This window comes from Cyanistes caeruleus, chromosome 6 (genome assembly GCF_971803275.1).
Source record: "Cyanistes caeruleus chromosome 6, bCyaCae1.hap1.1, whole genome shotgun sequence".
In the NCBI taxonomy this organism is placed as follows: Eukaryota; Metazoa; Chordata; class Aves; order Passeriformes; family Paridae; genus Cyanistes; species Cyanistes caeruleus.
In genome coordinates this window covers 46,205,497-46,230,471 of record NC_141706.1, presented here as the reverse complement: position 1 = coordinate 46,230,471, position 24,975 = coordinate 46,205,497, and the positions used below count along the sequence as shown (strand labels likewise).

Genomic DNA, 24,975 nt, shown 5'->3' with positions numbered 1-24,975 from the left:
TTGGCCATGTGGCAAGAACTGGGGCTAACAAGGCTAGGTAGTGTGAAATCTATGTGTGTACCAAGGCTGATCTGGCCAAAGGCCTGTGACATTCCTTCTTTGCTCTCTGAGCTTACCAGCTTACAGGATATACATATGCATACAGAGCACAAGTGTTCCAGTCTCCAGAAAACGTTCCAGACAAAGACCTGCCAAAGACATTCCTGGGAAACCTGACAAACTTGCAAATTCCTTTGTAGTGTCTCCAGCATATGCATCCATTTAACAATGAAAAAAGAAAACTCAAGTTAGTGCTGCTGCTGTGGATGGTTGAACTCCCCCTCTTCCTTCTCCTGAAAAAGTCAGGCTTTCATTTAGACACTGCCTCAAAACTTCCAGTGGGAGTGATTTTTACAAGGCACAATCCTGCCAAAAGTTTGATGATCAGGGTGTAATCTTTCCCATAATATGAGACCTAGCTGCACAGCCTGGCCTGTTTGGTGACTATCTGCAGATGTTGCTGCATTATAACAAAACCCTCTGTTTATATTCCCTGTGGAGCCTCAGAGCAGAAGGAGTTCAACATGAGCACTGCAGAAACTACAGTGATACTTTCACTTCCACAACCTCTGCTGAGACCAGCCAGTTACACTATTGCTGCTGCTACAAATCAGTAGTAATAAAAGTATTCCAGCTCCTGTGTGAGGACAGCTGGAGTGAGGAGATGGGGCCCTGCAGCACTGCAGAGGTGTGTGAAAGAGGAAAGAAAAATGCCCCTCAGAGGTGATTGCCTGCTTCTTGCTCCTCTTGCTAATTACAGTAAGATGCCTTTCTTCTTTATACTTCCCTTTCTCTCCACCAGTGGAAGTGTAAAAACCAAAGAAATGGTCACATAAAGAAACTAAAACTAAGACTCAGATAAAGTGGGTTGAGTTAAACCAAGGGATCATCACCGAAAATCCCCCAAAACTCCTCAGTGGAGAAAACAGCCTCACCAAATTTCTGTAAGTATTTGCTGCACCCTAATTTAATGCTCTTGTTGTGCTGTTAGATCTAGACAGGAAAGAGCTGATGCCCATTGGGACCTGCACAGTGCATTTGGGCAGACTGACAGTTTGCTCTGTCAAGGACAAGGCAGACGAGGGTACCACACTGTGTAACTGAGACAGCTAAATGAGGAGTGGTGGGGCTTCCAATATCACTGCAGCTGATGTTAAGATGGAGCTCACTATTTGGGGATTCCCATAACATATACAGGGTCCCTCTGGGACACCATAAAATGCTCCATTTAATTCTTCCTCACTCCCTCTCCCTGGTCCTAAGGTTTAGTAAATTCATCTGCTTCTTGCTCATTTCCACCTTCTGTCTAAATGAAAAATGTAGAATAAGACAAGTGCACCATCCTCCACTGGATCTGTCAGTATGTTTGCAGGAATCCTGGCTGTTGGATCTTGGGCACTGACTGGCTGCATAGCACAGAAGGAGGCAGCTCTGTATAGCCCTTGCCTGGGTGGTCTGATGTTATCCCTGTGATTAAACTCCCCGGCTTCAAGAACTGGAGCTATTCCTGATGATAGCTGGGACCTGAAATCTTTCACTCTCCCACACACACACAGAGTCAGAGCTCCCACCAGGTTTCCCCTCCTTCGTCTTCCTCCTCCTCTTGGTCAAGCTGGCCAACTCAACACATTCTTCAGCTCCCTAGCATTAATAACTACCAAGTACTACAGCCTGCTAGATATCAGCTGTGGCCCCCCCTCAGCAGGCAGTGATAGGGACCTCACACAGATACAGCCTTGCAGAGTAATTTTTACCTTACAGCGTGCTTCAGAAAGAAGCAGCATGTTATTCACAAAGAAAAACACTCATATGGTTATATGCACTCATATCCAGGATCCAGCCACCTGGCTCTGGATGCACACACATGCTGTGTATTTTCATGTCCTCCTTGCAGAAAGTCTTGAAATGCAAACACAGAAATATTTTATGCTAAACACACGTAAAATAAAGACTTTGGATTAAAGCCTGGTATAGAATACAACAAAAGGCAAAGTACTCTGGGTAAATCTTTATTCATCTGTCCACCAGGGAAGGCCAATGGCTTAAGTAGGTACAGGTGAAAAAAACCTCTTAGTTCAGCTGTTCAGAAGACACAAAGTAGTCAGTAAGATCTCTACATCACAAATCAAGGCAAGAAAGGCAATTAAGTTCCTCTCCAATGAAAATGGGCTTGCTGAACTGCATCTTCAGGCCTCGTTCCCCAACTCAACACCAACACACCTGCCTTGTTTCCCCAACAGTACTGCTGCTGTCTTAGGCTCATGTATGGCAACGGGCAAGCTAAACAAGAAAATTTTGGAAAACTGAAAAATTGTATTGTCAACATGCACCATTAACCACTACACTACACACATTGACAAAGACATCATCACTTTGTAAAATTATTAGCAAGCATCTGATTGATGTAACTAGGGAAACCATCAATTTCAGCTACTGAGTTCCTCACAAGTGTCTTGGTAACCCACTTATCATAATGAAAAGACTGACTACAGTAAAGCAATGTAACAAAGAAAATCTCCTAAGTATGGAAGCAGTAGCATAGCACATGTTCTTCAGTACAAAAGGTCAGTTCAGATCAATGGCTCAGCAAACTCACTACCCTGTCTGACATAATTCAGAAGATGGAAGAAATTTTCATTACCATGCATATAACAAACTTCTTATTGATAAGGCAAATGATTTTTTTATTTCTGTATGATAAAACCTAAGGATCTATCATTTGCAAAATGTTCATTATTCTGTCTGAGGAAACTATGGCCTACTAATTTTTCAGCCTTAATGGTATCCCATTTCAGAGAGTTTCAGAAGGTAAATAAATTCTGTGACAATAACTGTCCACTTTTATTGTAATTTTTTACTCCAATATCTTCCTGCTAAACTGAGTATCCTCTTCTTATTATGAGAAACATGAATAAAATAAACTTCATTCACCTTGTCTTTCACTGCTCTATGTAATTCCTTCACACTTTACATAATTGATGCTTACACTAAAACATATATATCCTATATATATATATCCTATCCTGTTCCTTAAACACACTAATCATTTTTCTTTGCTGACTTTACTGCTTAACTTGAAACAGCTATCTCCACTGAGCTTTCAATTAATTTTTTTTTCCTTCCCTAATGAAACAAACTTTAGATTAACCATTCAAGAGGCTAAAATTATTGCTTATCATATAGTCAAGTATTTGTAAACACTGAACTTCATCTGCCAGTGTCTAGCCCAATTAACACAGCTCTTAAATTTCTACTAGTTTTATTCCTAAAAATCAAAAAAAAGAATGCAAGCATAGTGACAAATTACCAGGAGGTAAGCTCAAGTTTAAGTTTACAGCACACACCTCACTTCATTGTAACTGAACATGGGACTCTTGCAGCCCACATTATATTGAAAATAACAAGAAATTACCTCATATAGTAAACATGAGCTGCACAAACATGGATGAGCACTACACAGTAGTTAATCTACTGTAAATTCACACCCTATATTACCTTGCAATAACTTGCTTTTTTATTCATTCTTTAAGTAATAAAATGCCTTATTAATGTCCTTATGAACCTCCTCCTTTCAAACCTTTAATTTTAAACTGGCTCATGTACATTCTGTATTATGCATCTTCAGTTACCCACTTGCTATCTAGTAAATCGACTAGTTACTTTTTTGTTTGCTTTTTGTCTTTTTTTTGATCTGTAATAAAACTTTCTTTATCATCCTACAGACACCTGTCCATCTTAACAGCACTTGCTGAAATTTGTCAAAAACTTTTTTGGAAGTCTGAATATGAACAAGCTACACTCAGGGCTATTTTTCTGAGTTCAAAGAACTCTAATAGATAGGGCATAATAGACTACTCATTTTCTTATGGCCATTTGAGATCCTTATTAGTCCACTCAGATTAATGCTGGACCCTCAAAGGCACATTTACCATAGAGATCTCTGTTGCTTGCTCCCAGACACATTGGGTAGTTAGAGAGGCACACCTTTCTATTTTTGGATGCTGTGGAGTACTATAGTTAGATTGCACATACTGCAAAAAAATAAGGCAGTGTCTGAAATAGTATGGATAGAGGTACCTAACTCCCACTGTTGTCATAATCCCAAAATGAGCTCTATTATTAGAAGAAAAATAGAAATAGTAGAAAAACACAACTTAATGAAAAGCAAAATGTTCCTACACATGTTGTGTGACAATCTGCAAAGACTGAAAACTGAGTAGAACAAAACTGCTCATCAGTAAGGCTTTACCTTCCTACATCTCCATCTCTCATATGCTAAGAATTGTATATTCTGTGAGTATCAGTGTGGAGTTCCTATCTGATATTTCAGAAGCGAATGGAGAAGACTGACAAGACACAAAGTTGATGTAAACACAAAAATCTTGTTTTCTTAAGAGAACAGATCTTAAACATGTTTTTCAAAGTTCATCAGATACTTAAAATTTTCCCTTTGCACATTAGTATTTTAGTAGTAAATAATAAAGAAGCATCAATAATATCAATAAAATTATATCAATAAAATAACTCAATAATAAACTAATTCAATAGAGAGGCTAGAAAACAAGGGTGTAAAAGAGGAAATTCAAAACAGGTACTTTGGGCATGGGTAGAAAACAGTGAAGACCAACAGGGATTGGAGAGGGACAGAGGTGGACTCCCAGCCAGAATGACAACGCCACTCCAAGCCCAGCTGCTGAGGCTACATTCCTGGGAACCCCAGAGACTCACACTACTACATGGATACCAGAAGCAATTCTCACAAAAATGGGAATGGAAAATAAGCTTCCCAGCTGCTTTTGGAAGGAGGTATGTATTCAGAGTACCTCAGCCTCCAAGACACAGTTTGGCACAACACAGGGAACCAATGCATGAAGACATTCAACTCTCACATAGAAGTTCTTGCCCTTGGGGAAAAAAAACAAAAAAAACACACAAACCAAAAACCCCCACAAAAATACAGTCCACAGCAACACCAGTATTTTCAAAAGTCACTCTTTCATATACCACTCCAAATCAATGGTCCTAATCTTATCATGAAACATAATTAAATCCATATATCAAGTCCTTTTCATACCAGCCAGGTACTTTCCAACGAGGTAGACTAACTCCAAGTTTCTGGAATGGCTTTAAACAATTGTACTATTTTTATTATTAGGTAAGTAATGTTCTAATCTTCATGCCAATTTATTTAAGAATGCTTTTTAAAAAATACTATCACATTTCAAGTGGTTTAAACACAGAAGTGAAAAGGGGGAAACTAACAATTCAGAGTTTCCAGTCTGGAAACGTATAGGAAAGTAGTGCCCTATTTAATTAAGTGACCCTGATATGAGCCCTTTCTCTACTCTCCTCTGAGTTTTCAACCCCTTAATTCTCCTGTCCTAAAGCCATCAGAGTTTCATAACCCAAAACCCTCAAACACTCCCATCTCAAGCCTTTCCCCCTTTCATCTCATACCAGTCATCTTCCCAGTTCTCTCCAGGTGTTTACTAAATCCTCTCCCACATATTTCTCTGTCTCATCTGCCTCTGCCTTCCCTCTCCTGATTCAGGCTAAATCCTGGTCTGTCTAAATCTAAAACCATGCAGCACTCCCAAGTAGCTTCAACAGTACCTATTCTTCTGCAAATAATTTTCCAAACTGCCAGCCTACTCTGCAATTCCTGCACTTCTACTTATTCAATGCCCCTGTTTCAAATCCACATCCATGTCTGGCAGTTCAAAGTCAGATATCCTGGTTCCAGATCCCTCAGCAATAAGCCCAAGCCTTGCTGCACTACTATTATGTTTTATTGTATGCTGATACCTCTTATTGCCCTTGTCATGGCAGCCCTGTCTTCTCACAAAACCCCTGGGTCCTTCTTCCAAGACAGGCTTTAAAATCCAGGCTGGATCAAAAAAATAATCAGAGTGACTCTTTAATGACTGACAAAAGAATAGAATGTGTCCATGTGAAAAAAAAAACTAAAAACATAAGCAGTAATTGCATGCTTTAGTTATGATACATTGGGCTTTGCAGATATATCTGAACCTTTCAAAACATCGCTGTTTCAAGTGTGCTTAAAATAATGGTCTCAGCCTAGAAATTGTTATGTGCCATAAATTCAGTACTGAAGAAAGAGATTGCCTTAAAAACTGTTCTCAACTAAACCCAAATTCTCATACTAAATTGAGATGAAATTCAGATTTCATCTCTCCAAAGGCATTATTTAAAAAACATGGCCAGAAAAATCACAGTGGAGAGTAGATGTCTCAAACTGAATGGACACAGGCTCAGGAAAGAAACTCACTGTCAGATAGAACTCCAGCTCTAAACTTCTCATTGACTGGTGAATTCCTTGCTACATGGATCTTTTTCATGATGACAGAAGATGACAAAGATATAACCCAACACATGCTTCTGTATTTCACTACTGAAACAAAGCCTGTGAAAACACTGCATAGCTGAATACAAAATATAGCAGTCAGAAAACCAGCAGTGTCTGCTAGGAGCCAAGCTGCCTTTTGCTTGCTTGTTGCAAAGAGAACTAGCACCATCATTTTCCTGCTTTGCAATTCCCACCTCTTCTGTGGGAAAGTATCTTGGAAAAACCCAGAAGCAAAAGCAATGCAGACACATTTACTACAGCGAATACATTGCTAGGCCACCCTTCACAGCCACTTTACTCTTGAGTATACCTACCCCAACTGACGGACTGCTGGCTGAACAGATTTCAGCTGCCACCACAGTATGCTCCTTTGCCACCCAACACAGCTGTGCTCAGGAAACTGCACTGCCCTTCCCATGCAGATCTTTCTGAATTCCTCTCTTAATTCCCCTTTCTATACTTCCAAATTTATCTAGGAGTAACCAGCCATGGTAGGAATACAGGAGTTTAAGAAGCATTTAATAGCTACACAAATGGCTCCAAAAAGACACATTGAGTTCTCCAGACAGACCTAGCAAACCACAGCAGTTGAAGCAGAATGGGTAAGGAATGATTTTAGGGAAAAAGTCTATGAACTTATTTTTCAAAGTTCTTTTCTGGAAAGATTGAAATGAAATAACTGCGTTTCAATTTTCTCCCCAAGTATTTGTTTTAACCCTTTTATCCAAGGAGGCAGTTTCCACCATATATTTAGCTTTCAATGAATCAGCACTTCCTGAATGAAAATGTTTCACTACCAAAGTTTTTTGAACAGTTTTACTGACACATTTCACTTAAAACCAACTGAGAACCAAACTGACAGCTCTGAGTATTACTAGACAAGCAAACAAGAACAAATTGTCTAAATAGCATCTGGCCTTGTGCAAGACCAGGCCTCAGCATCATTAATATAGCCAGCACTCACATTCTCTCCCAAGTCCATCAACAAAAAGGGACTTCATTTTTTGACATATCCTTTAAAAATTGAAGGCCTATCTACAAAGAAAAATCTATTCAGCTTCCTAAAGTTATAAATGTACCCTGCATTTTGAAATAAATATACTGCCAATAGCACAACCAGATATTCAAAATCCAAACATATAAAAATAAAATTGAAAGAAGCAAAGAGAAGAAAATACCAGCAGCTGTTGCAACTATTAAACATGCCTCAGAAAACTTAAAACAAATGAAAAACTGTTAAAACAGTCATTCCAAAATACAAGAATCAAACTAAGACATTCAAATTGTTTGTCTCCAGCAAGTAAAGAGAAAAAAATTACTATTCAAGGCAAAGTGCCTATGTTAGAAAATCTGCAGTTGGCAGCTTAATTAACTGAAAAATGTTCAACTTGAACAGCTTTGATGAGCTCAACTATAGCATATTATAAATCAAAAAAATTCTTCGTGTGTAGCCATTTAGGACATAATTTAACAAGAAACATGAAACTAAATGGAATTCTACCAGAACTCAATGTACATTTCACGTGTATCATGTTTGACAGAAGGATTATCATTCCCCATGCTAGTAAATACTTCATTATGTCTTTAGAGTGTTATTGGAATATAGAATTTACATCAGAACCCATTCTGAAGATTTTCATTGCCAGCACTGTGATGACACACTGGAGGAATGAGGAAGCAAATTGAATGGAAGCACAAATCTAAGACTTGGGTGTATTGTCTAGTAAGACAAAGCATGGATTCCATTTTTTATAACATATTTTCTAATCCTCTGCCTTTTCTCCTATAAAATGACTTCAAGATATTCTTGTCATCTCACAGAAAATCAAAATTTTGGTGGTTGTAAACACTTGAAAACAACAGGACGGAGATGAATTTTCGTGAGATTTACTGCTTGCAGCTATCTCAGTCCAGCCCAGTGCTCACACAGAAACCTGTAACAAACTTCTCCCTTGCACAGGGACTCTACTTCAGTGCTTACATACCTGCTGTGTAAGGACACTGACATGGCTTGGTGGGGAATACTGGCAGGCTGCTTGCTTTTCTTCCAGCTGCTGCACTTCTGCTGCTGCCACACTGGGGCCATGACTCTTGCCCTGGGAAGAAGTATGCTCTGCATCTTTGTGCATCCTGGCAGAGCCCACACACTGCCCACTTGAACTGCGATGGAGACCTACCAAACAAACATTTCAATGTGCTTAATGAGCAGCATGTCAGACTCTCAGCCTGCTGATCACACACACAAAAGCAGGTAAGATACCAAGAAGAATGCAGAATACATCTATTCTGCATGAGTACTGTCCATATGCACAATGAGCAATTCCAAACCTGTATTCTCTTAATTACAATATATCTAATGGCACCCAATTCCACAGACACTGGAAGCTGTTATCCAAGTTCAATCTGTAAAGTTTTTCCTTTACAACAAAGGGATCTCTAAGTAAGTGTGGAGGGTGCCAAACCACCACATTAAGCTACTCAGTTGAGAAATAAGATGTATTTTAAGGCTAGAAGGGTTGTCAATATATATACAGCAACTCTAGTAAACATGTGCTGACCCTGACACACACCTAGAACAAATAAATACCATCAAAATACAAAAAAATTAGTATTATCAGGATCACAGCTGTTAGCCTGTGTGTGGTTCCCAAAAGTTTCCAAATTGATTACAGTCTGCATGCAAATTCCTACAGTTTCTCCTACCATTCAAGTTCTTTACACTCTAAAGCTTCATTGCTTAACTGTGTTCTACCACAGCATGACAGATGAAAGGTCTCTAAATCTTGTTTTTGGGATACCCTTGGATATGGCAGTGATGAAGCACCCTAGAGAATGAGATATTGTAATGATTCATTCAGATTCTTCTTTTCTGGAGGTCTTGACACACCTTTAAGTATCCAGTATGTATGAGGTTTCATTACAAGACTTCTATGCTTGATAGGCAACCAGAGAACTAAGAACAGCACACAGGCTGAGACAGGACTTCTGCTAATGAAAACTACATTAAATCCACTAAAGAAAGATGAGATCAGTAACATAATAAAAAAAATATACAATACTTAATTTCACAGCTCTTTATGAACAAGTTCAAAGGCTGACCTCCAAGCACAAGGCTGAGGGGAGACCTTGTCACTATAACTACCCAAAAAGAGGTTTTTGCGAGGCAGGGTCAGCCTCCTCTCCCAAATAGCAAACAACAGGACAAGAGGAAATGGCCTCGAGTTGCACCAGGGAAGGTTTAGATTGAATATTAGGGAAAATTTCTCCGCCAAAAGGGTTGTCAAGCACTGGAACAGGCTGCTAGGAAGCAGCTGAGTCACCATCCATGAAGATATTTGAAAGATATGTAAATGCAGCTTTTAGGGACCTGGTTAATATGCTGGACTTGGTAGTGTTAATTGTTGGACTTGGTGACTTGAAAGGCCTTTTTCAACCCAAACGATTCTATGATTGCCTGTTCATTTGGTCAGTAACAGGATGTCTGCCTAACAAGGGCTGCATCCTGCACTCCTGCTTTCTGTGACAAATTTAGCACCAACCAACAAGACTCAATTCGGGAAATGTAAAATTTCTACCTACTCCACAACAAAAATTACACAATCTCTGTACTGAACTACCAGGTTGTTATGAACCCCAGTACACTTACCTACTTTTGTAGAGGATGGTTGGGACAATCTTTGACTGTAGATCTGAACAGCTCTCTGAAAGGATGAGAATGGGCCAAAGCTACCAAAACGACGATGTAACCCTGCAAGGCTACAAGTCTCAGTGGACACTGGGTTTGTGAGGACAGAAGAGCTGTCAGGAGCTGTGCTCTGCAAGGAGGGTAGTGGGGGTGAGGACTGAATCAGTCTGGGACCAGCTGGAGGAGCCAGCAATGAGGGGTGACCAGCCACATTTAAATTTTCAGAGGCTGCAGGCTGAGATTGCATCCAAGAACTGGTACTTCTCTGGAACGTGGCAGCAGGAACAGAGGAAGAAGAACCAGGAGGGCTGCACTGAGGTAATTTCACTTCAACATTTGAGGAGGCAAGTCCTTCTGGAACTATACAAAGATAATGAACATAATGTATGAGGAAAAATCTGCTTTTTAGGTCCTTTGATAATATCAACATACGAAATGCCTGTATTCAGACACACTGAAGCCAAAATGACCTCATCTACCAGCAGAGACAAGAAGAGGCTCTACATAATAAATATCTTTTTTCAAAGCCTGCCATATCTAGATCATCCCCCCCAGGGAGGGGCAGCTAACTCTTTCCCACTGCCTACCCTACAGTATCTTCTCTTGTGTTTAAAAGTAAAAATTGGGCATTTTGATCTCTCAGTTTGAGCCCAAAGGTTCCAACCTTTGTTTAAAACAGTATAAAAACAGTATATGCAGTCAGTATTTCTTTTTTTATGATTGTTTAAGTCAGTTCACTTACAGCTTGATTTAGCTTCTTTGGGTTTACAGCCTTTTAGTGCTCCTTCTGCAGACAAATCTGCAACTGAACTTTTGGGTTGATCATCTTTCATTTTCTTCACCATCTCAGGTTGCTCTGTAACAAAACCAAGGAGTTAGGAAGTAGAGCATTGGAAATCACCAGAACAAACCTGCAGAATTCACCCGTGTTATAAATGACCTTATTGCTAATACTTCCTGTAGACCACATAGATTCACTGGTGACAATTATGCTGTCATGTACAGGAGCATGAACTACTTTATACATATGGCTAGCACACCCTTCCATGGAATACCTAATTAGGCTCAAATATACAGTCTCTGCCCTCCAATGGATACACTCACTGCAGGCAGCTTGATTTCATTCATCCCTCGCTTTTATTTCATGATTCTCTGATGACTTCAATTCTTACTGCCTTCAGTTGCACATTCTCATTTCAATCATGAGCTACCATCTCCAGTTCTTTATAAATACCAGTCTAAGTTCAACCCATTTCACTTCAGGCAAAGAAGGCAGGAGTGAAGTTACTCTAGTCTTCACATAAGAATGAGTTAAAAAAAAGACATGCAACCTCAAAAAACCTGAGTAACATTGTGGAGAGATTGTTCTCTTTTCATAGACTTAAGTTAAACTAGATTTGTCTGGGCAACATCATCTCAGAACTGTCTGCAAAACTTACCACCATGGGGCTGCTTCTCTGACTGGTGGTTGGTGTTCCTGTGTTTTGTGCCTGTGTTTTTTGTTCCCAGGAAGACACTTGCTGATTTGTTTTTGTGTGTGTAAAATGTCAGTACTTCCTCCAGGTCACTTTCACTGCAATAAGGAGAGAACAGATGTAGATGAGGACATTAAGCTTTTCTGCATTCATGTAACAAAGACAATAAACAGTAAGGAAACTAAAGAGTGGAGAAAAAAAAAGTAACACTAGACAAACTAATGATTTGCTCAGTTCTACAGGGTAAGAGCAAAGAGCAGAAGGAAGGCAACATGCCCTGGTTGAACCTCAGATTCCCACTAAAACACCATCTTCTTATGCAGTAGAATATTCAAGGCATTCAGGAGCCTTCCCAGGACAAATAAAGAACTAGGGAATACTCCAAACACATCTGGGGAGATTAGCTCAACATGAGAGATTCCATTCACAGCTGAATTTGTGAAACTTCTGCAGGTGCTCTTTAGAATGAGCAGCTACTTTCTCACAAGTGTACTCAGTTCAGTCTCTATTTTATATTCACCATCAGTAGTTTGTATTCAGCCGTAGGGGGAGAAGAGGAAAGAAGGCAAAAGGTGTTAATTAGCCAGAACTTCAAGACAACCAGAATAGTCAATATTTTTGTGAAACTCACAGAACTTGCATATGTTTCTCATTTTCTTTACAAGAACAAAGTGGGACAGCCCCAATATCCTAAACATCTACCAGTCCCAAACCAATATCAATTAGTTGGCCATTCTTATTAGAGCTTGTGCAAGCTGTAGCTCCAGTTGTTTGGTATCTAACATGCTTTCCTTTTGCTTTATAGTGTTGCCTCAGCATTAATGAGTGGCTGTCTGGCATGGCAAACACCAAAGCAAGTAGTATAATGCCAGCAACACTACAAGAAAATGTAACACAGGAATATAAATTAGCAGAGCAGCAGGTAGAATCTTTCAAAATATCCTCTGAACATTATATATTATATCACAATTGTAACTAGTATTAGCTAGCCTAAGCTTTGGAAAAAGGCCATGTCTAAAGCTGATACACTGAAATTTGCAGCATACCCAGAAAATCCAAACTTCACTTTCTCTTCCAGAATAAAAGTGAAGAGGAAATGTAAGAATGAGAAGTTGTTGATGGGAAGGTGCTTTAATCTTTTAAATTAATTTACCAGTATGTATGTGCATTTACAATGCACTGAGGACGTTTAGAATCAATGGTCACAGCATATGTACAACTAAACACAATGACATCCACGTGATATCAAAGTTAGAGAATCAATGAGACAAAGAAGAAGCAACATTTATTACCCATTTTCTCCACTGTTGCATTCACTGTACTGAAAAATGAACTCTCAGAGTAGAAATCTATCTGCTTTGCTTGGCTCCAAATGACTTGCTCACTGATTTAAGCTTGAAACACAGTGCCAAGTAGTGTCAGATATCAGAGTTTTCAAACACACCTCATACTTCATAAGAAGCTGAAAGATCATCACTAGAAATTGTCTGATCACTGGCAAACTATTCTGTATCACTTAGTCAGACAAACCAGCAAACATCTCCAGCCCCAGCCTAGACTGTGCATCAGGCCATGATGGCACGGTGGCCAGTAACGTGGAAACAGAAGAATCTGCAGTTCCGTTCCATGCAGCTGCCTCTTAACATTTCTGGCAAAAAGCAAAATGACCTGCCCAGGACACAAGAGACATTTCAGCAGCCAGAACAGTCAGAGAACCAAAAGCATGCCATGGGCCCACATAATGTGCATTTCTAGGCAGAGCAGTAGCTCCTATGGTGTATGGTAGTTAAAGCATCTTTATCTGAAGATTTTTCTGCAATCCTGTGACTCTGTTGCAGTAATGACTCCATCAATTATATTAGCAAAAGGTAAAATACTTGTTTTCATAACAATGTATCAAGACAGACTGAAAAACCACCTGACCTTACTTAGGATGCCCAAGCTACCCCCCACTTCTAATCGCTCACCATTAGTGCTATCCAAACAGATAAAGAAAAAGCACTTCTATAAACAGTCATGCAAAAGAAGAAGTGACCATCAACCTTCACAGAAAAAAGAAGAGGGGCATTAAAAAGGCAGGAAAACTCTGTCCAGATATTGACAGGGCTTCTTGTCCATATATTGATCAAATAACGGAGGCAAGAGGAATTGCTTTTTGTGCTCAGCAATCAGAGACTTTGAAAACATAACTGTGGTTCACTGAATTATTCAGACCTCTGCATAGTCAGATAGTTATACCATTGTTTTTCATACAATGCTATAGGCCCTAAGGAATACTTAACTATTTTCAAAATATGTCTCTTACCAGACTCTTTTATGTTTAAAGCAGAAAAAGTGCAGTGATAGAAAAATGCTGCTTTTCCATTGTGAAAGTAACTGTTTGCACTGAACTGCCTTAGCAGGCCAAATAAGAGGCCTAACTCCCTTCCTTGCTCATCTCAGAAAATCCAGATCTGGAAAATTCCTGAAGAGAGGCAGCAAGCATGAGATTTCTTTCTGAGAGCAGAAACTTGAGTCAGAGCTGTAACAACTGTTCAACCACAGCAGCTCCAGACCATCTGAGCAGCAGTTCTAGTTTCATTCTCCTTCCGAAGTACTGCCTCATTTGGTCCAGCACCACAGCAAAAGAGACCATTAACTCACTAGCAGCAGTTTGAAATTTATACAGGCCAGGGCAAACACTGCTGTCCTCTGGGAAATTACTTAATGGTCAGAACATCTATTGTATGTTCTTCTCTATGCACCATATGCTGATGTTACAAGTGTTTGGTTGATGGAAGAGAGACAAGCTCTCTGTCCCTCACCAGGAACAGGTCCTACAGTCAATAAAAGTATCTAGAGGCTTTAGATCAATCAAATCATCTTTAGAACAATGCTTCAAGGCTGGGAGTTCTTTCATCAAAGGGAATAAAATCTATTCCTACCTTGCTCTGGCAATGAAGTTCTGAAAATCTTCAGGATTCACTCCCTCCTCCTCCTCTTCCTTTTTTGGTTGTTTCTGAGCCATCTGCTTTGTTTCCTGTTAATAAGCAGTATCAGTAAGTGTCTCTAAGTTCCATGGCATAGCTACAGCACCCAGAATACAAAAACCAGTTCCACAGGATCTAAGACAAAAAGAACATCGTCATGTGCAACAACCTGAGTAAATATGGAGAGCCCCAGAGACAACATCCTAAGCATACACTAAAGTCCATTCCTCCATCTGACATAACTGATTTGGTGAGAAAAGGTCAAGTCTTCAAAAATGTGTGCTGTTCCTTCAGCTACACTCTGCTAGAACATAAGGAAGTATGGAAGGGAAAAAAAAATTAAATCATTCTTAACAGATATTAGGTGCCCTCTCCACTTTGCTGTTTCTGCCTCAGAGTTCCTCCAAACAGGTTTTTTTTGTGCATTTGTCCCAGAAGTAGATAGATAGAAGAAAGAAGGGTGAAAGTAAAAAATTCATCTTAAACAAACTGAAGGATGTCTGCAGAAAATTAACAGATTTTCTACTATAAACTAGTAGCTCTCTTGAGTTAATTTCTTTTGTCAGGAAGCAAATTACTGAGGGCTTATACGCATACCAAAATCACACTGCTTTAGCAAAAACTAAGTAAAATAGTACAGCCTATGGCAAACATGTTTATACACTGAAATATACTGGAATAAATGGTAAGCCTTTATGGGTGAAAATGGGAGCAAGTTTTCAGAAACAAATGGTCTATTTTACAACAGTAGAATTTGCTGGCACTAGAGGCTAGATTGATACAAACCTTTTTGTTCATTGAAACATCAGTACCAGCTTAAAAGCTTTATCTTGACTTCCACTTCATTTCTTCCTGCTGTTACCCTGAGCATTCTCAGGAAAAAAGGGTCAGACACATCTTTTGCAACATAATTCAAGAAAGGGAAGAAAAAGCTGGTCTGAGACATCTTTACCCTTTCCTACTTAAGTACGTGTCTGGATAATATGTGATCTGTTTAATTTGCTGGAGCTGTATTCTTTTCTTCTGTGACATTACAGATGATATGTAATGGCAAATATGAGTCCCTATTAAATCTGAAGTTACAAGTCAATTAAAGAAGTCTATATGTTGGAATCAGAAATCAAAAAATCTCACAGACTAACAAGTCTCTCCAGGGCTTAAACATGTATGCCCTGAAACCTCAAGTGATACGTTCTCACTTGTTTTAACTGAGAAAATATGTTTATGCACTGATTTATTACCAGTTGCACAGCTTTATTTTGTGAATTTATTTAAGAGTTAGCAGAAAATCCTAATGTTTGAATACAATTTGAGTGGAAATTATATCCAAAGCAGCTGCATTTTTCACTCACCACAGAGCCACCCAAGTGTTTTGTGGTTCCTCCTAACAGAGTACTTCAGTGAGCATTAGGAATACAAGGCACTCCCTGGAACAGATTTGGTTCAATACCAACCTTGATTAGACAGATCAAGTTACCAGATGTCAGTTTTGACAAGGTAATGTAAGTGAACACCCTCTCTTAATGAGCAGAAGCTTGGAGGCCTCTGCACAGCAGCCTCTGAAAGCTGAATTTCAATTACCCCTGTTCCAACACTGAAGAAATGCTAGGGGGCAAAGGAAAGGGGAAGCTTAGGTTGAAACCACTATGCTAAGAACAACACCTCCTACATTCAAACATGTGAAAGTTATTTAAATTAGGACCTGCATCTCCTTAACACTGAGCATGCAGAGTATCTTACTACAGATATGTAGCAGTCCCTCAGTATACCAAATAAATAATAAAATATATATTTCATGCTCTTCTGAATAAAACAAAATATCTTTAAAGAAGCCCCATAAAAATAAGAAGTGGGAAGAGGCATTACAAAGCACTAGAATCAAAGACAAGGCAAAGAAAAAGCACACTACCAGTTAAATTCCACTTCATTTCAGCACTTCTTTTTATGCACATAATTACTGGCCAGCACGTATTATGTAATAATACTCTTGTCTATCTGACAATTTCAACAACATACCATTATTGGATGTACAGCTGCAAGCAGATCATGTAAATAACAGAAGAGTGCCTTTGAAACAGCCTGCACAAGACAGTTTGTAAGAAGAAAAGTTAAAAAAAAAAATAATTAAAAAATAATAAGTCACCTTGTTATAATAAATGATGAACTCGCCCAGCTGGCGAGCCAGGATGCGACGACGATCAACTAGTCCTATGCTGCGGCTGGGGAGCAGCAGCCTCAAGGAGTGACGAAGGTTGCTGGCAGCTCGCCTCAGAAAGCGGATGATGAGCTCCTGGCAAGCAACAGAGATGGAGTTAACAACATGCTATCTCCAACATGTGGGGAGAACAGAGATACTACAGCATCTAAGTACTGGCAGGAACTAAACACATTGTCCTGAGAAAATGAGCTGAAACTGGAAGGCTAAAGCATTCTGCAATATGTTATTTTAATACAGCCCTATAAATCCAATGTGGGGGAGAAAACCAATGGTGTATCTTGCCTGAGGTGGGTCAGAATTTGGAACACTTAAGAAGTGTTTGTCTCAAAAGCACGGCAGATAAAGGAAAAAAACAGCCAATCAGCAAAACGCAGTAACACACAATAACCTGTGATGTCCAATATCTTAAAAGAATTCTTCCAAAAACCCACCTGCAACATGTTAAACAAGGCCTGTGAAAAAGTACACTGACATAAAACTCTCTCAGCAGTACCACAGGAAAGGGGATCTTGGCCAGATATCTTCATTACAGTGGGTAGCCCCATTTCATGATTTTTCATATATATATACATACATACATATATATATACACACACACTATTGCTACATCCTCTCCACAGCAATAGATGTCTACATCTACAGCCATGTAATTTCCAGTCCCTCACCATGTCCGTTTGACCTCTGGTGGGGAAAAACATATGGCAAGGCAGATCCTAAGGCAAGATGCATCCTGTGGGTGTTTTGAACCCTTTCTGTCCCACCTCTGGATTAGCTTTTGCTTAGGAGCTCTGCTAATGCATAAATGAGCAGCTTCACAGCCAAACTATTGGATTTCACAGCTTGCCTCCCACTGCCATTACTCCAGGCTGGTTTGATCTGTTATTTTAAACATTATTCTTCACAGTACAGCAGACAAAGTGACTCTCAAAAAGCCCGTTTTAATTTCCACTTGGAAAGAGCAGAGGTAACATTTTCCACTGAGTTGAATGATTATTCTTGACACAGAATTTTATCGCTGAACTACATTGGCTGTTTCCCTGCAACATGCACTCAGTGAGAATATATGCAGAAAGCTCAAGAGCCTACTGTCCAAAGCTCTTTTAGAAAGGTTTGTGAAGGGATCTGGGCTTGCTGTGCTTTTAAAATACATACATATCAAACACAGGACTTTAAAATACTGCCTAGAAAAATCCATCATTTTTACTTTCTCTTCTCACTGGCTTTTACTTTAATTTCCTCTATCTAGAATGCAAGTAAGATTCATAAACACAGATGTCTGGATACATTACAACAGTACATAAGAGAAAAAGCTTAGCTGGGTACCTGTTGTATTTGAGTAGATGAATGCTTTGCTTAATGCAGCAGGAACCAGATCCTAACAAGTAATCTTACAGAATCTTCTAGAGAAGGATTCAAGAGCAGGTAAGCTCAGAAATCAGTAAAGGAGAACCAACAAGTGATCTGAGTAGCTTGAATGTCAACAAGATTTCAGTCATTAAGAGCTGTCTGTCATTGCTCTAAGGTCAGTAAGCAGTTCTACCTCATCTGTATGTTTAAAATACAGCACTGGCAGCTAGACAAAAATGAACAACCATCATCTCAGTTGAACTTCTGTACTCGCAAGGATGGGAACTGACCTCAAAACTCTCAAGGTAGATTTCAACTTGGCTTCTCACTCTGGCCAACACAAAGCTTCTTACCATTTGCTCATCCTCTTTGGCAACCCAGGCAGGATTCTGGACCTGCTCACCAGCATTCTTCATCAGTCGGAGCTGAACATGCTGTAGATAGGCAGAGAAAGCTGTACGAGCTTGTACTTTGCTGTGGACAAAAAGAATCAATCAGCTATCTTCAGAATAGGAATGGGAAGTGTTACAGAAGTCAGGCACAGCTTATGGACCAAAGTACAGTCAGCAAGGACCTTCTAAGTGCACTAATGCTGAAGCTCAAAGAAAGGAGGACCCTTTCACCCCATCAGCATTTTTAAGCAGACATTCAGTTCACCAAGAAGGGGTAGGTATTCCAGGAGGTAAAAAAGATAGTAGACACTCTCTAAGATAAATTCTAAAAGCAGAATGTTCTTCGTGCCTTTTACAGCCTTGGTTACCCTCCTCTAAAAGCCACATGGACATCAGCAAAACTGTTTTTAAAACAAATTCAAGGCTCTACTGGGCCTCTGTTTTCACAAACATTTTGAACACCACAACAACAGACCATAAAATAAACAAAGGGCTTGGTACTGGTGCCAGAGTTATAACAAAGGCCCTGTAATTCCCATTGGAAATGAAAGAATTAAATCTGTGAAAGTGAGCTCTTCCCCTGCTGGCTCAGGAATACAAGCCAAATTTCATTGAGCAAGGCACCACTGAGGAATGAAGGAACATCAGCAAAATCTGCTGTGCAGCTGGCTGAACACATTGGGAAGCTGTTAGCATGAACTGAGGAGAGGACTGGGAGGGACACATAGCTTCTCATTTCCTCACAATAGTAGCCACTTTAGTATATGCATCTGTTGTGAGAGAAACTGCTGAAAGCTCTGCTGAACTCTGTTCACTGTCCTCTTGGTCTAAACCTATCCTCAAACATTCTGCTCTCCAAGCCTCTGCTCATCCTCATAGTTTCCCCCACGGCTGCTAGAAGCTTTTTATAAGGATATAGCAGATATTGGCTTTAGTATCAGCAACAGATTTCCCTTTCTTAGGGAAAATCATTAGAAAGTGTCTTAATATGTTCTGTAGAATTTCAAGTTTCGTCTTAAACAAACTAGAGTTTTGAACCCATTACTTTCCAGAAATATTATTCCAGAACTCAATGTTCTAATGAATAGGAACTTCCTCTCCCTACCCAGCCCAGCTTCACTTATGAGTAGTTTATAGTTGCTTTTGCTTCCTCCAATGTCCTGTATCTTAAATATAATCCCTGATGGGTCTTCACTTTAAATGTCTTTATTAACAGTTACATCCTTTCATAGTTTTCATTTTATTAGTGTGAACTATCCACATCTGCCAGTGTCTTCTAACAAAGCACCCACAAGGGTGACATGATGAGCCAGCAGCTCACCTCCACCTGTGTGCCACTCACAACTTGCCTTCCATGCATATGGGTGATACAATACTCCACATGAAGTCTCAGAAGTATGTCAAGTGATAAACCCTGGAACACATTTGGTGTTTTCATGCATGCATGAGCTAGGGATTCACAAACTTCCTCTGATCAACCAGCATGCAAGATATTTTTCCTTATAATTAATTTCTAGTTGATGAACACCCAGCAGAGAGAACTTCTGCTGTAAATTATTAGTTCTTATAAGTATCCCATTGTACTTTGTGCTACTGAATTTCATCCTAGTTACATTATTTATATCCTCAAGGTCATCCAGTTTTTCTCATATTTAGTCCACCACTTTTTTCTCATGGTAGTAACACCCAAATATTTTCCATCAGCTAATTTCATTAGCTCATTTGTACATTTTGTGTCATTCTTGAACTGATAATCAGTATCAGCCTCAGACCGATTCCTGAGGAACTTCACCATATTTTTTTCTACCTGTTCTCTGCTTCTTACGAATATTCTCAGGTACTTACATGGTCCTTATGACTCCAAGTACTTGAGTCCCTGATATGCTATTAAAAACTCTGCAGCAATTAAGTCTTTTTGGTTTATAGGTCTGCAAATTTCAGGAACACTATGTTACAGTGTTACACAGAAACCATACTGTAGCAACACTTATAGAAATCAATGCATCAATTTAAGTAAGAACTGAAGTTAAAGTGCATTGGAAGTATCCATATATCAGCTTAATCATCAACTTTTGATGCTTCTGGAAGGTCACACAGGGCCAAAGAGGGGCTAAGCCAATGACAAGTACACAAGAGTCTCAAGCTAACATCCCCTGTTAATAGCTGTACTGCAGCAACTCAAACATGATGAAAATACCTGGTTACAATTTCTGTCTTCCAGGAACTTCAGTGAAGTCCAGAATACACAACAGGCCTTGTAACATCTCTGGGCTCAGTATGCTACTAGTCACTACATCTACCTTTTCTTTCTCCATGTGTGGAATATTGGGAGAACTCTCTGAATCCTAGCTGAGAACTGGTACTCTCTATATCAGGCCACCATGTATTAGAAAAGGCTCTCAACTCAGCTCTCCACAGCTGTCAGGCTTGGTTTAGGTACAACTCAAACATCTCTGTTCAAAATTTGTTGATAAGGAGCCCCCATTATCAACATCAGCACAATAATACAGGTCTTGGCCTGCACCTGATACTTCTATGACTAAAACTAAAGAAGGTTTTTGTTTAATACTGCCTCTCCTTTGGTATCATTATCAATCAGGATATTGAAACCTGAGACCTCAAATGCAGGAAAAAGTAACTTCCTTTTCATTTTACTTCCTTGGGAATGGCACAGCTGGGGAAGCAAGTTTCCTTTGACTGTCGTTTCTTCACCAGTAACACCCAATATGTGGAAGGTAGATGCTTCCTCATCAGGTTGACTAAAGGAGAAAGAAGTCCTACCACTTACGAAAACTGACTAGAATGGGCCTGGTTTCTCTTGGATGAACACTTTATTACTTCAGCTCCTCTGCCTGTTGAGCCCACAAGCAAAGCTTATATCAATGATAGATCAGATGGCAGCACAGTCTCAGAACATGAGGTCACCACAAGCCTTATACCCTTCTGTGGGGAATCCCAACAGTGCTGAGGTGCTGTGAGGGTGCTGAGCAAGATTCTGCCAGGAACATCAGACAAAGCTTATGTTCTTGGCAGGAGTCAATTCTATATATAAGTAGATATAGGCACAGCATTGCAATGTTTATCCTCAAAAGAGGTTTCAGAATCTTCCCCATCACAACAGCAAATGTCCTTGCCACAACTAGACATCAGAACAACCCCCAAACCTATTGAAGAATCCATAGTTTCTCCCAGAAATTAATCTAAGAAAACAACAAGAAACATTTACTCTACCTTTGGACATTTTTCACAGAAAACATAATGCTGCTTCTTTACCTAGAAGATTTAAAGCTGTCCTACACAGACATATATGATCATGCTTTCTTTTTGCACTTTCTGTCCATCTGCAATTAGACAGTTTTGCTACCCACATTCAAGGGATCATATTTCAAAACATCTAGTTAAGACCTTGCTTGGTGTTTTTCTATAGAATCTCCTCCAGCACATCTCTTTTTTTCCAAGAAACAGAATGCACCAGAACATACTCTATTCCACACCATCACACCAACAACATGCAATGAAATGTTCCAGTAACTTGTTGCTCCCAAATTACCTCCTAATCTTGTTCTCAGAAGGCAATGACCCCGAGCAAAGATTACTACCAGAGGTAAAAATTCTAGCATCAAAAATAAAAGTACAAAAATGAGAAAACTAATTTTATGGAGAGACAGCACTGAGAGATTCCTATCCAACTGTTCTTGGATAATTTAACATATGTCTATAACCACTTCTTGGCAAATACGAAGAACGAGAATAAAAGATTTAGAATTCAGTAGCAGGCATCCTGCATTAAGGCAAAGAGGTATTTTAGAAGCCTGAGCTGACAAAGAACAGCTTACACCATCAGATTAAAGAACAGCAATGGAAACTATAGGGTCATGCTTCACACTGATCCAATAGGTCAGGCATTTAGGTAAACTGTCAAGACTTTGCAATGGTCTCCCTTCTCTGCCCACAAGATGTTAAGGCAGCCCACAGTTAGACAAAAATCCAGGCCACTTTTCTAGGGTCTTCTTAGCTCTTCACACTCATAACATGCATCCTCCATATTTTAACTCGCATTAGCTTCAAGTCAAAATTAGAGGCAATATGCAGAAAACTCTCACCTCAAGTTTCCTTGCTTTTGAAGAATCTGAAGCAAGTTAAACTGAGATTTAGGATCTGGTTTTTGCAGAAGCAGCTCTTCTGCATCTTCAGTTTTCTTGCTATGTTTTTTTTGTAACTTCTCCTTACAAGTAGTTTTCACTGAGTCAGAGAACTTTGGCTTGTTTTTCACCTGGGTGTCCGAAAGACAGCAGATAGTTCTATCTACCTCTTCATCTTCATCTGCATCCATCTCCTCTTCCTCCTCACCTTCTGTGTCTGACTTGAGGGACAGCTTTGTTGGTTCTGATGTGCCTGTAGAAGAGGAGAAATCCCTTATGCTGGTGTGGAGAGGACTGTTCTACTATTTATACCCTTTGGTTTACCCCTAAACTCTTTTCTGCTGGAAGGACAGAACTGCATCTTAAGTATGACTGTTCTATATTCATTCTGCCCTTCTGCTTGTGCATCAAACAGTTGAGAAGCCCATTTTCCCAATATTACAGAATACAGACCAAGATTCTTCTTTTAACCTTACAAATGAAAAAAAGAATGCCCACCCAAAATCCAAGAGGCAAAGACATTTTCCTATATTTTATCCTGATTCTTACATGTATACTGACATATATACACCCATACTTGAGTGTGTGTACTATTTTTACGCATATTTTTTGTGTGTTGTGTGTCAAATGAAAAAAAATACAAAATCTAAACTTCCACATGTGCCAATAAAGACCATCTACCTTAAGAGAGCAGCAAAAATCATCTTATAACATCCAGTCTTTCCTATTGCAGTCAGTATCACACAGCTATTAGAAAAAGTTTAGATAAAGGCAGGAACAATCACTTGTGGGGATCATTCACCTCTGTACCCTTTTAAGTTTTCCCAACATCAGCTTGGATAAAGATTTCTCTCCCCAACAGCTTAAGAGACACAGCTGTCTAGGAGAACTGATCTGAAAGGTTCTATCTTTCTCTGAAAAGCTGAAGAATTAGAGGCACACACACCATTGAAGTCTTTACCCAAAATGCAACAACAAGCTCATTTCCAATTAAGCACTGATTGATTACCTTTAATCATATACAGGAGGGTGTGGAAAGGTGGGAATGTAATTCAAGGCACTAAACAAGCAAGAAGCTCAGAATTAGAATGAAGAAAAAATTATCAACATTTGAAACCGAACAACCCCATTCACAGACATTGCAAATGAGAAAGAAAGTCCTTTGCTTGTTTGTTTTTGACTACCTGCTCATCTAAAACTGTAGCCATGCATACCTGATGCTCTTGTCTGTGCTGCTCTAGCCTTGCCGTATCGCCGACGCTTCCGTAACTCCAGTGAAATAAGCTTTCTCTCATAAAAGAGAGCATGAGAGTCCACAGCTTCCAGCCTTCCATTGAGACCTGCTCTGGGAAACATAGTACAGAGACATCCCTCAGTTTCCCTTTGTCTTTCTGTCCCTGATGATACAAGAGACCTAGCAGATCAAGCTTCTTCGAAGAACATTCTTCCTGATACAGGTTAAAAATATTTACCATCAGTCTAATTCTGCTTTTTTTAAGCCTGTACATGTTAGAAGAAAGTCTTGTACATACTTCACAGAACATCATCTCTCGAAGCCCCGAGACTCACTCACCCAGTGTCATGCCTCCATGACTGAGCAGCATCTGCCCATCATGCAACAGCTCAGGGCACAAATAATAGAGGAAATTGCAAGAGTACAAAACAACAAAGGGGAATGGAAAGAGAGCACATTGACACAAATCCAGCTGTCTGAACCATTTATGTAGACAGCTTGTTCTTCACTGATAAGATACAAGAACTTTAACATAATATAAATGGAAAATGCCAAACTTCCTACAAGTTCTACCTAAGTCAGGGGACAAGGAGCCCTACCAGATTCCTTAATGGCATCTGTTACAAAAGTAACAACTTTCTGCCAGTGCACAAAGACCCAAGAAAGTGTTCCCTATGATGCAGGTGGAAACAAGCACAGAAAATGATCATTGTTTCATTTATTATTTTAGAGCTAACAAAGTGAATATGAGTATATGAAACCCTTGTGCATTACAAGATCTTTTGAGAGAGCTCAGTGATGAGGCTTATCAATATGGCAGGAATACCAAAGTGAGAAACCTACGAGGAGAAATTTTAAGGTGCAATGAAAACATGAGTTCTCCACATGTGGGTACATTCTTTTCTCACTGTATTTAGGTTTCTAACATTATTTTCATGGATTTCAGGTAGAAAAGGTGTTGACTCACAACCTGGAAGATGAAGCTAAGGAAATCTAAATTTAGAATAAATACTACAAAGCACAAATTAATTAAGCAGCTGCTTACCGGGATCTTGCAGTGATGAACTCTCTTTTCATCTTGCCCCTACGAAGAGAAAAAGGTTAAAA

At 39.5% G+C, this 24,975-nt stretch overlaps 1 protein-coding gene across 50 annotated transcripts in view; it reads right to left on the bottom strand.

Moving 5' to 3' along the window:
- The window catches only part of TTLL5 (tubulin tyrosine ligase like 5), a 129,699-nt gene that overhangs the window by 60,618 nt on the left and 44,106 nt on the right, over positions 1–24,975 (bottom strand). For 36 of the 50 annotated variants that reach the window (XR_015288120.1, XR_015288107.1, XR_015288106.1 and 33 more), the window contains 10 exons: positions 24,914–24,952; positions 23,849–23,979; positions 22,596–22,887; positions 18,454–18,574; positions 16,679–16,825; positions 14,491–14,585; positions 11,531–11,664; positions 10,834–10,947; positions 10,053–10,451; positions 8,392–8,579 (listed from right to left, as the gene is read on the bottom strand). Coding sequence is in view for 27 of the 50 variants with exons in the window: in XM_086893367.1 (XP_086749493.1) it covers positions 8,392–8,579; positions 10,053–10,451; positions 10,834–10,947; positions 11,531–11,664; positions 14,491–14,585; positions 16,679–16,825; positions 18,454–18,574; positions 22,596–22,887; positions 23,849–23,979; positions 24,914–24,952 (1,660 nt within the window). In the remaining 23 variants the exon portion in view is untranslated. Of the gene's footprint in view, positions 1–8,391; positions 8,580–10,052; positions 10,452–10,833; positions 10,948–11,530; positions 11,665–14,490; positions 14,586–16,678; positions 16,826–18,390; positions 18,575–22,595; positions 22,888–23,848; positions 23,980–24,913; positions 24,953–24,975 lie in introns of all 50 variants that reach the window. The other 14 variants (XR_015288116.1, XR_015288105.1, XR_015288113.1 and 11 more) reach the window with 1 other exon arrangement.